Raw genomic sequence first — 11,958 nt, 5'->3', positions numbered from 1 at the left:
TTTTTCATGGAAGATTCATTAGAAGGCTCAGATTTGCACTGCGACTTTTCTTGGCCCTTAACCAGATAGGCAGAGGTATTGCTTCTCTAATTGCAATTCATTTGTGCCAGGTAAAATGGAGATTATTATACTCACCTTTATAAAGCACTTTAAGAGCTATGACTCTGCATCACCAAATAAAGGTTAAGGTATTAATGGTGAATTATTTTTATTGTGGGACGTGAAGCAAGTTCATAGGTCTATTCCCGATATTTTCTTTTCCCCCCAAACACACCTTTGTTTCACGTTCAGAATATATTAAGCCCATACACATTTGGGTTAGGGCAATATACATTTTTATTAGCAATAAAATTTAGCATTTTCCTACTGATCATCCATAGACTTATGGATCTATAATCATTCACGTCACAGACAGAGAGCTGGGGGCTGAAACAGGATAATAACCTTTAAATCCCTTTCTCTAAGCACTCAGATCTTCCCTGTCAGCAAGATTAAGGCGGTCAGCAGCAGTCCCCATGTGTCTGTATCCCAGAACGAGCTTTAACAACAACTGGAGGTGGTGGCTTGAAGGGGGAGTAATGTGAAGCTGCTCCTGTGCTTGATGCTTCTGAAGGAAAGAAAACAGCAGCACCCATCTCAGTGGCGAGAGTGGAGGTAGGGTTTGGCATTAGTTCTTTCATTAGTGGATGCAAAGGAAGGAGGAGGAGGAGGGAGAACTATCATGCTGAAGTTTAACCAAAGAAGACAGTACCCGTTCCAAAGTTATATATTAAAGGAGAGATCAGCAACAAATGATGTATCCCTGGAGTCTGCCAAGGAAGAAGATGAAGAAAGGCTATCCTCAGACAAGCAGACCAGAGCTAAATCAGGCTCTCAGCCTACATTACTTCTGGGACCTGAGGGGAACTACAACTATTATGTAGATGATGAGGAGGAAGAGGAGGAAGAATTCAAAGAGGTGGAAAATGAACAAAAGTTTCAACATACAGAATCATTTGAGGAGGTGCTCTCTTCATCATTTCCCTTGCCCCCTGACTCTCCCTCTGGAACAGACTCTCCTCTTCCTATTTCTTCTGTGCTGAACGTAAATGTAGGTGGCCAAAGTTACCACCTCCCTTACCAGATAGTGGCCCTCTACCCCAAGACCCGTCTGGGCCGCTTGGCCACTTCCACTAACCGCCGTTGCCAGCTGGGTCTGTGTGATGACTATGCTGCCCAGGCAGATGAGTACTTCTTTGACAGGGACCCAGCTGTCTTCCAGCTGATATACAACTTCTATGCCTCCGGTGTGCTGCGGGTGAGGGATGAGCTGTGTCCTCGCAGCTACCTGGAGGAGTTGAGCTATTGGGGTGTGCGGCTCAAATACACCCCACGGTGCTGCCGCATCTGCTTTGAGGAGCGGCGTGATGAACTGACCGAGCAGCTGAAGGTGCAGAGGGAACTGCGCGCCCAGGCCGAGGCTCAGGAAAATGAGCAGCTCTTCCGCCACATGCGTTACTGGGGTCCTCAGCGCTGGCACCTCTGGAACCTCATGGAGAAGCCATTCTCCTCTGTCACCGCCAAGGTTATGGGGGTGGCTTCCAGCTTCTTTGTCCTCATCTCTGTGGTGGCACTGGCTCTCAACACAGTAGAGGAGATGCAGCAGGTGGACAGGAAAAGTGGAGAGACTCGCCCCTTGTTAGAACACGTCGAGACCCTCTGCATTGCTTTCTTCACTCTGGAGTACGTGCTACGGCTGGTCTCCACCCCCAACCTGCGCCGCTTTGCCAGCAGTGCACTCAATGTTGTGGACCTCATTGCCATCCTGCCCCTCTACCTCCAGATGCTGCTGGAGTGCTTTACTGATGACGACCAGCCCCGAGGCCGGGGCTCCCTGCATGAGTATGATATCGAGAAGGTGGGGCGGGTGGGCAAGGTAGGGCAAGTGCTGCGCATCATGCGCCTGATGAGGATCTTCCGCATCCTCAAGCTGGCCCGCCACTCCACTGGGCTACGCGCCTTCGGCTTCACCCTGCGTCAGTGCTACCAACAGGTGGGCTGCCTCTTGCTCTTCATCGCCATGGGCATCTTTGCCTTCTCTGCCATGGTCTACAGTGTGGAACATGATGTCTCCAGCACCAACTTCACCAGCATCCCCCATGCATGGTGGTGGGCTGCCGTAAGTAACTACCTTGTGCCTTCCCATGTATCTAGCCACCCGTCTCCTCCCCTCCCTTGCAAGAATCATTGCCTGGTCTGAGATCAACCAGGGCAGGCGCAGATTTCTGAACATCTGCTCAGAAGTCGGCGTTTACAGGCACACGCTCACCTCTCCTGAAAGCTTAAATCTGGTGCAAGTGCTTCAGTGTATAAGCAGTGCTGAAATAGGCTGGGTTTCTGTGGCTATACCACACACACAGTTGCCCATTAAAGACCAAGGTAGGGGGACTGGTGGATGGGAGGGGAAGCATACCACTGTATTTCCACTCTCAGCACTGCCAGATGGTATATGTATCAGTAAGCAGGATGCTGATAATATTTTGTGACTAGTACATTCCACTGGAATTTGTCCCTCTGAGGAGAGTTTGTAAGCAATTGACTGACAAGCACATTGCCAGGGTAATAGAAGGGTTTTTTTCGATTACGCCTCTCAGAATTTAAACCCTCACAAAGTTTATGGAAGTCAAAATGGCTTGAGATGCTTGGCCCTAAAAAAATGTTTTATAGCAAGCAATTGTCCTCCATTATTTTTTTCAGGTTGGTAGCGTCTCTGGAATGCACACAAAATGGCATTTTGTTGTGATTTAGACTATACCAATAGTGGACACAAAAATGCATAAGGTAGGGGACAAGAGAGCTGAAGGGATTGGTAAGGGACAGAAAGCCTTTTATATGTAGGTCATGGGTTTAAATCCAACCTAGGTCAGAAGACTGAAGGTTGTAACCACCATGGTCTTTTGTAGGCCATTTAGAAAAATAGCTAGTCCCCGTCCTATTTTGAGTGAACATAGCTTCATATTGCACTACAATCATTACAGGAAGGATTCAGGATACAGGACAGTCTCAGCTGAGGCGAAGGACTGAGCAGATACGCAGAGCCTGTGAGTGAAGTTTGGTGGCCCAGTACATCCTGGTTGGGGGACCTCCACTCTTCTCATTTTGGAGACAGACAATATCCTGGCTGCAGGAGCAGGGGGCGCTCCACCCTTTCTATTTTGAAAATAGGAAATAGAGAAGAACCTGATTTGGGGGCTTTCCCAGGGCTTGGTGGCCTTGTACAGCAATAAATCCATTCCTACCACCTGCCTCTCATAGGTCCTGCAGACATGCGTGCTGACCTGCCTGCTCATTGTGAGATTTTGGCTCTCTGGATGAGATCTGAGGAGCACTGTCAGCTATGCGTAGCTACCTTAAAATCCCTTTGGTGTTGGACTGTAATTAAATCAGATGTGTTGTGCATTTCTTTTAATCATAGTGCACATCACTTTACGGTTTGCTTTTTAACTACTGGAAAAGTTAAAACTAACAAATAGTCATAGGAACATAGGAAAGTAGGGGTGAAAAGGACCTCCTGAGGTCATCTAGTCTAGGCCCCTGCTCAAGGCAGGATCATCCCTGACTAAACTATCCCAGCCAAGTGCCTGTCTAACCTGCTCTTGAAAACTTCCAGGGAGGAAGAGCCCACAACTTCTCTAGATAGCCTGTTCCAATGCTTGACCACACAAATAAAACTTTCAGAAGAAAAATGCAACATAAATAAAAATCATTTAAAACCAGCTTCATTTTCATCTGGCCTCCTGTGGTAGTTCCCAAATAGGACCTGTGGGCCTGGATCACATTCTTCTCATTTTCATGATTAAACGTTTGAGGAATAATAGGGTGAGTATTAGGGAAGAAGAGATCTTCCCTTCAAGAATTGGCCAGCAGAACAAAATTGCTATAAAATGACAGCTCTCTCATTATCCTCTGAGAGCTGTGATGTTGCAGCACGGTGCATGCTGAGTTGTCTCCCTGGAGGGAGAAGCAGCAGTCAGTCATGGTAATGACAGACATTGCAGGTGCTGAACCAGAAAACAAAGGATCCCGTTCTTGGCTGCACACAGTATTTGCTGGGAGCTGTTCTGGGAAGACAGTTGCAAAGGCTCTGCTAGCAAATAACTCCCTGACCCTGCAGCCAGGCTTATTCCAATTCCAGCCACTGTAGCCTCAGGGCTACTCCAGTCCACAGCAACCACCAGGAAGCCCTAGGCCGACTAAAACCAGCCAAAGCATAGCAATGGTCTGAACGACTAAAACTACTTAGGGTCCACTACTGCAGTCCTTTCTGCTGTGTCAAACCCTTATTCATGGAAGTAGGAAGGGTTGAATTCAATATAAAGAAGTTGTGCATGCATGCTACAACTGTGTGCATGCACACAGCATTTATCGTGACATTATCAGCTACACGGGCCACAAAAAGCTGATTGCCAATAATGTCAATTTTACTTTTATCTGGACCAATCCGATATGGATGATATAGTGGTGCACCTCTACAAATTAGTTTTACCTTTCAATGGAGGACACTGGATTGACCTGGGACTAATTTTTTTTAATTAAAGTCCCATTTCAAGCAGCCTTCAAGGACATTAGGACAGAACCCTGTAATGTAGATGTATATCCCAGAAAATTCAGGATGGTTGGTTGCTTTAGGCCTGGTTCTTTTTTAAACCAATACAATATAGTAAACAATAAACCACACCACTTTAAATAGCATGGTGCTATTCTTGGTCGTACACAAAAACTGATTATTCTCCCTGAATTCTCCTGTGCAATCTAAAAGTGAATGTCAGTGGACTAGGACCTTATCACAGATAATGATCTTGTACTGGCTACTGCAGATAAACATCTTGCTTTCATCTCAGTATTTATTTTTGGAGATATTTATCCTGTATTAACATTCAAATCCAGTAACTTAATTTCCATTAAACCAAATGACTAATCCCTTTAGGCTGCATGAAGCACCAGGTGTATCCTAGAAATGTATTTATCCGGGGCAGTCTCATGTATCCTTCTGTTTCATTCATATGATATAATATTCTATCTGAAATAAGAGAGGACAGTCTACTGTACCCAGTGACCTTTTCAAAATTACTCTAGCACTAGAACGATAGGAACACTGTGCTGGGGTTACATCTTCCTGTGTTCTGTTTATTTCTGGTAGTGTGTACAATTATTAGACCTCTACACAAACCTGCAGAGACTGTTTTACAGTGCAGTGAAAGAATGAAATAAATTCCTTGACCTGTGAATGATTCATTAAATAAAAATCACATAAAAGCAGAATAGAGAGTGCCAAGCTGCAGAGGATTACAAATTATTCTTGCCATAGAAAATCAACTCCAAATACAGAAAAAATAGTGTATATTAAGAAAACTTAATTTAAAGAATGAAAACATGCATAGCAGAAATAGACTCATTGGTATTCAACTGGCTGGAGTGTGTCATGCATCTTTACTATCCATAGAGCCAAGTATTTGGACAGCAAGAACTCAGCATGACTTTTTTTTTTTTAATTGTTGAAGTCTTCTGTGTCAGGGTAAAAAACAGCATTTAACACTACTCTCATTACTGTATTATCACAAGACAAAAATGTGGATGAAAAGATACATTCATTAACAACTCAGAACATTTTTTAGAAATATAATGTTGGAAGGAATCCCAAGGTCATCTAGTCCAAACCCCTGTACAGATGAAGATGCCCCGTATCTAAACCATATTAAACACATATATAGCCAGACTTTTCTCAAAAACTTCCAATGAAGGAGGTTCCACAACTTCCCCAAGGCAGTCTGCTCTGTTGTCCTACTCTTCTTCATTTAGGAAGTTCTTTCTGAGATTTAATCTAAAGCAGCTTTGCTGAAGTTTTAAACCCATTGTTTTGTGTCCCACCCTCAGGGCCAAGAGGACAGTTGTCCTCACTGTTCTTTATGGCAGCCTTCCAAACATTTTAAAACGGTTATCATGTCTCCCTTTAATCTCCTTTTCTCTGAATGAAACATACCTAGTTTATCTCAGCTCTTCCTCATATAACCTGTGTTCAAGCCCCTTTATCATTTTTTGTCTCTCACTTCTGGATTCTTTCTAGTTTCTTTTAATTCTTCTTAAAATCAGGAGCTCAGAATGGCACACAAATACTCCAGCTGAGGCCTAACTAGCATTGAGTAAAGTGGTATTATCCCTTTCCATGTCTTGCATACAGTGTTTCTGTTAATACAACCTGTATTACATTTGCTTTCTTGTGACAGCATCCCATGCAGATTTCTTGAGTTTGTGATCCACTAAAACCCACAGATCGTTTTCAGAAATGCTACTACCTAATCCCCCATTTTGTATCTGTTACTTTCTTTAATATAGGCAGCACTAAAATTGGTCTTTATTTAAATTTCATTTGGCAATTCTATAATCTAGTTCTCTAGTTAAACAAGAGTCTTTTGAATTTGAACCTATCCTCCCCCCACAAAAAAATGTTTGTAGTCCCTCTCCAAGTTTTCTGTCCTCTGCATATTTGATCAGGACACACTCTATTACTGCATTCAAGGAATTAATAAAAATGTTAAACAGCATTAGACTTAGAACAGATACCTATGGAGGGCCTATTTGAAACCTACCATTTTGACATTGATCCACATACTCTTTGCTTGCAGTTATTCAGCCAATTGTATTTCCACCTAGCAGTAATTCTATCTAGCACAAATTTCTCCAATTTACTTATGAGAATGTCATGTGGGACTGTGTCTAAGGACTAATTAGAGTCCACATATATCTTCAGCATTACCTTCATCCACAAAACTAGTCACCCTTTCAAAAAAAGAAAACACATCAGAAGAAGAATGCATTGCATTCAAAAGTTGGTCCAATAAAAAGTGTCACCCACAAAAGTCTTTGCTTCTTGCATACTTCCAGAACCATTGTGGCTGCAAAATTGCTTCAGCACTACAAAACCTTGGTCTGGTATGACTTCTTTTTAAGAAACCCATGTTGTCTGCTAGATATCATCCCTTCTTCCTCCAGGTGATTGATAAAATGATGGCAGCATTCACATTTTCACATGTTATTGCGATGCCTGCAACTTAATTATTTCCCAAACAAAAAAAAAAGCTTTAAAACTGATACGATTAAAAAGGCTAAAGGTTAAGCTGAATTCTGGTATCAAAAGATTTCCCAGATACCAAAACTCACAAGCTAAAATACTCAGGGAAGTGCTATATAGACTGCAGTCCCCTGTGCCTATAATACATCAGACAGCTGAACAGAAAAGATAATAAAAATCACCATTAAAACATTTCAGGACCATACCCTTCAGCAAAAGTTTTGAATAGTGTAAAAGAATCTATTACATATTTTCTTAGAGTCATTTCCTTTTTGAGAAATGAAATCTGATCTGATGGGCCATTTATTCTCAAAGTACAAATGTGACAATGTATTTCACTATTAGATGGTGCTTTTTGTGTCTCATATCTTCGCTTAAGCCACACTCACCACTAAGACACAGCAGAAAGGAAAAGGAGAAATTCACTTCACAGCCTCTCCCCACAATGCTCAAGTTATTAGCCGCTACTGAGGGAAAGTACACTAAAGTGGTAACAGAGGCCAGTCCAATCTGGAGTAAAGAGACAGGGATGTAGCATAACTTCATGACTTCAGTGCAGCTATTACTCCAGCTAGTTGTATGGGGCATTAGGGTAAGTGGACGTGTGCTATCAGGGATATGCATTAGGGCTGTGCAAAGTTTCAGTCCCTGATTTGATTCAGCGGAGATTCGACCTGATTTGATGGCCAAATCTCTAAATCTGAATCAAATCAGAGGACCCTTTAATCTCTCCGAATCAATTCAGAAAGATTCAGCGATCTGGACACAGACACATGAAATGTTTTTTCTACATACCTCTAGTTGGCAGGTGGCTCATGAATGCTGCAATGCTGGGGCGCATGGAGTGTTCTGCAGAAGTGCAGAGGGCTCCCCAGCACACTTGGCAGCAGACCCAGAATTGGACCAGAAGCACTTCTGGTCCTGCCAGGAATCACGTGGGCGGCCTCCCTGTGCTCCCCCCAGCTCAGTGACTGGTGCCTTCTGCATCTGGGGGGCACCCGGGGTCCCCCTGTGGTGAATTGCCGAGGTGGGGGGGGGACGGGGCACAGGGGGCCTCCCAGCACACTCCCTGGCAGACCCAGTGGACTGGAAATACTTCCGGTCCTCTTCTGGGTTCCTTGCCAAGCACATGAAGGGCCACTCCATGCTCCTGTGGGATGCTCCATCTGCCCCAGCATTGCAACATTCACAAGCCATGCTGGTACCTTGAGATATGTAGAGAAAACATTTAAAGCTGTGTCTATGTCTAAATTGCTGATTCTCCAAATCAGCATCAAATCTTCAGATTCGGATTCAGCCAAACTGAATGAGGGATAGTGATCCGAATCAACTAATCAAATCACTGTCACCAATTCAGGCAGAATCCAAATCGAATATGTCCTGCTTCACACACACCTAATATGCATCCACTTCCTAGGATCAACCAAACAGTACGTTCCTGGAAGGGCTCCATGTAGCTAGATCAAATTCTTCCTGCAGCACCCATTAAAAACAGGAGACCTTCCTGACTTATGCCTGATTAATATTGTAATTAATTATCTGAGGGGATTTTTCACAATCTGGAATTTTTTAGAAGCTAGAAAAGTAAACTGGATAGCCAATATGTAATTACACAAGTCTGTAATGCAATAAAGTGTAAAATAGGCCTTAAATACCTGTGCTGAATATCTCCACTCCCTGTACAAAGGTGGATAGGTCAAAGGAAGATATTCCTACACCTTTCTTTTGATGCTAAAAAGAATTCTGATTTACTTATAGGTCAGCATCTCTACAGTGGGATATGGAGACATGTGTCCAGAAACTCACCTTGGCCGCCTGTTCGCTTTCCTCTGCATTGCTTTTGGAATAATTCTGAATGGGATGCCCATTTCTATCCTCTACAACAAATTCTCAGACTATTACAGCAAGCTGAAGGCTTATGAGTATACAGCTATAAGGAAGGAAAGAGGGAAGGTAGACTTCAGACGAAGAGCTATGAAGAAAATGTCAGAATGTTGTGGAGAAAGCACAAATCATTTACCAAGATATTATTAGGGCTCTATAAATTATAAAGGGACAAATGAAGATAAAAGTAACAATCCTGAAAGGAAAGGAAAATACTTAAGGTAAAATCTGTTTTGAAAAAGTTTGTCTTTTTAAAATCAGAACCCTAGATTGCTCCTGTTTCATCTCAGCTTCTTTTAGCTGGTGCAGAAGCAATGCTCCCAATTTATGTGTGAGACTCAAGAGAAAATGACATTCTATGAATTATCCAGCTGGAGGATCCGAGAATGGTACACCTGGTACACGGATGTAACACAATGTTGTATATACATCTTACAATGGCTTGAACCAAAGGAAACAGAATATTCACTGTCTGCTGCTCAACTGGTGGGATGTACCTACTCAAAAAGAAGTAAACCAGTATGGAGTGGAAAAAAAAGACAGTATATTGTTTGCATCACAGAAATCATTGTGTATTAGAGTTTAAAAAGACAGAGGAAACATATAGTGTGTACCCTTTATAGTGATATTAATTGCTACTGCACATAAATGACTTCTACATTCCTCACTTTTTGTAGTTTTTCTTTAAGACATAAGATATATGATTCAATTTGCCAATACTATTTTTAATGCAGCCTTGCAAAATTGTATTCACTCCTTTACTCAGAGTGGAGAGAATGCTGGACTTTTCCCCACCCTTTTCCGCTAGTATCCTCCAGAATGGCAAAGAAACTGAGTAAATGTGGGGGCTGAATTGGTAAATCTCTGCAATACTTTTACAAGACCATATTAATGCACATTTTTTTAGGAATACTGATGTAAACTACACTTATTTTATATAAGCAACAATGTTTAATGCAAACATCTGCTATTAGTGTATTACAAGTAATAAATGATTTGTAGTGGTATAGAGGCAGGTTAAAATAAAATTTGGAAAAAGAAACCAAAATTAAAATCATGATTAATAGGAAGTTTTCTTCCAAAGGATTCTATTAATAGTTCTGCCAATTGTTTTGCAAGTATACCTTTAAAACAAGATAATTTTCAGTCTGTCTAAGTATTTGACACAATTGTAACAAGCAGAGATATATGCCTACATTTATCCTGTCGATAAAGTCATAAAACACACAAGGGACCCAATTCTGCCACCCCCAAATCACATTCGGTACTATTTTATTTCATAAGCAGGTCATTTGGCACCAATGAGACTGTGTAGCAAGGTTTAACTCCCTTGACTAAAGGGAACAGAGTCCAAGCCTGAATTTGTCTGTTACAGATAACTAAAAATCAAGTGGGTTTGGAGTTTTATGGTATTATTTTGCTGGCTACAGGGAATATTATCTCTATATAAAAGAAATTATAAGGAATTTAACACAGGGATAAGAACACTAATCCGAAAGCTGAAAATCTGTATTCACTTAGATCAATTGGTAAATAAATACTGGGACTGATAAGTACAGGGGGACTTAAAACAGGAGACATGGAGCAAGAAATCAGATCTTTAGAGGATATAATGATGACTGAGGCCATCAAGGGCTGCTATTCTGCAGAACAGTCATTTGTTAGCAAAATAACCTAACAACAGACATGCATTTTTAAATTTTTTATCCTTCAGTTGCAGTCTGCATTATACTGCTGAATGTAAATTGCCAGATTCATATCTTTTAGTCACACGGGAGACATTAGCATGAGGCAGTCTTTCAACCAGCCAAGAGAGAAAAAACAGACTAACTCTGCCATAGCCACAACAGTTAAAACTTTGTATCAAATATGAGAATCTATCAATGCAGATGAGTAAATTAGCAAACAACTTGCTTTCCTCCCTCCAGACAAACTTGTTATAAACGCATCTGTCATTTTTATAGTCCAAAAATGGCAGACAAAGCATTATGTGCTGAAAAGAAATGTTAAAGCCTAGGGGTCTTTAAAGTATAATCCAGCATTGTGCAATGTGTGTTTGCTTTCTTTGTTAGCAGGTGCAGCAAGGGAACTGGTACCCATTGAAAAAGAGCCTGCCTTCACCTGGGATTTTCCTTCCCAATCCATCATGCTTTAATCCCAGCCACATGAAGATTACCCATGCTGTAGAGACCTTGCATTTCTAGGGAATCAAAGTTTGGCTTTCAGATTGCAAATTCTGTAAATGAACAAAATTGCCAGAACCACCTGTATCCCATTTTCAAGCAATTTAGGGCTAGATTTTCAGACCTGAGAAAGAATGTCTTGCATTTAAAAGCTTGTTTAACTTTATCCCAACTACATAGTTGGTCCAATAAAATACAGCACCCTAAGAAATCCTTGCCTCTCAAAGGACTTCTAGGCATCTTGCTGCCTAAGGAAATACGTAAGAAGCTAGGTGCCTAAAGCCAGCTAAATCCTGTCTAACTGCCCTTGTTGGTACCCAGGTCCAAATTTTAGATATGCAAAACACCTGCTCCTATGCCTCCTGATCTGACTTAGATGCCTAAAGGTCTGCCTCTGAGCATACCAGAACTGTACAAATCTAGACACTGCTGAGCAGGTAGGCACTTAATTTAGGCTCAAACATAAGCCATGATGAGATACACAGATAAGGTATTCCATCCGTCTCATCTGCAGGAGCCAGGCAGGCATTCTCAGAGCACAACTAACAAAACAATGAGGGAGGGTAGGTTGGGTTGAGAAGAGGGAAGATGAGAGGAGGTATTTACCATCTATTTACTAAATACAGCCCACATCAAGGATGTGCGAGACTCAGTTTTAAATTCCCCACTCTGCCTAAAGGGATTAAAATATGCCCCCTCACCTCCCTGTAGAGTGCTCTAACCACTATACATTTGGGTCATTTGGGCTGGAATACTTAAGTATTAATTGGATGAGAGCATGAG

The 11,958-nt window shown here is 41.9% G+C and overlaps 1 protein-coding gene across 1 annotated transcript; it reads left to right on the top strand.

Annotated features, from left to right (window-relative positions):
- The first annotated feature begins 383 nt into the window (after nt 1-383).
- On the top strand, nt 384-11,254 carry KCNV2 (potassium voltage-gated channel modifier subfamily V member 2). The gene is made up of 2 exons (XM_019555445.1): nt 384-2,158; nt 8,867-11,254. The coding sequence occupies exons 1-2, from the start codon at nt 722-724 to the stop codon at nt 9,140-9,142; spliced, it is 1,713 nt and encodes a 570-aa protein (XP_019410990.1). The 5' UTR covers nt 384-721; the 3' UTR covers nt 9,143-11,254.
- The last annotated feature ends 704 nt before the right edge of the window (nt 11,255-11,958 follow it).

This window comes from Crocodylus porosus, unplaced genomic scaffold (genome assembly GCF_001723895.1).
Source record: "Crocodylus porosus isolate Cpor-Errol unplaced genomic scaffold, CroPor_comp1, whole genome shotgun sequence".
Lineage (NCBI taxonomy): Eukaryota > Metazoa > Chordata > Crocodylia > Crocodylidae > Crocodylus > Crocodylus porosus.
This window is presented reverse-complemented; position numbering and strand designations above follow the sequence as displayed.

What these genes read in the sequence shown, in the direction of transcription:
- KCNV2 (XM_019555445.1), top strand. Translation starts at nt 722, where the DNA reads ATGCTGAAGTTTAACCAAAGAAGACAGTACCCGTTCCAAAGTTATATA. An exon ending in ATGCATGGTGGTGGGCTGCC is followed by an intron (nt 2,159 to 8,866) that starts GTAAGTAACTAC and finishes ATTTACTTATAG; the next exon opens with GTCAGCATCTCTACAGTGGG.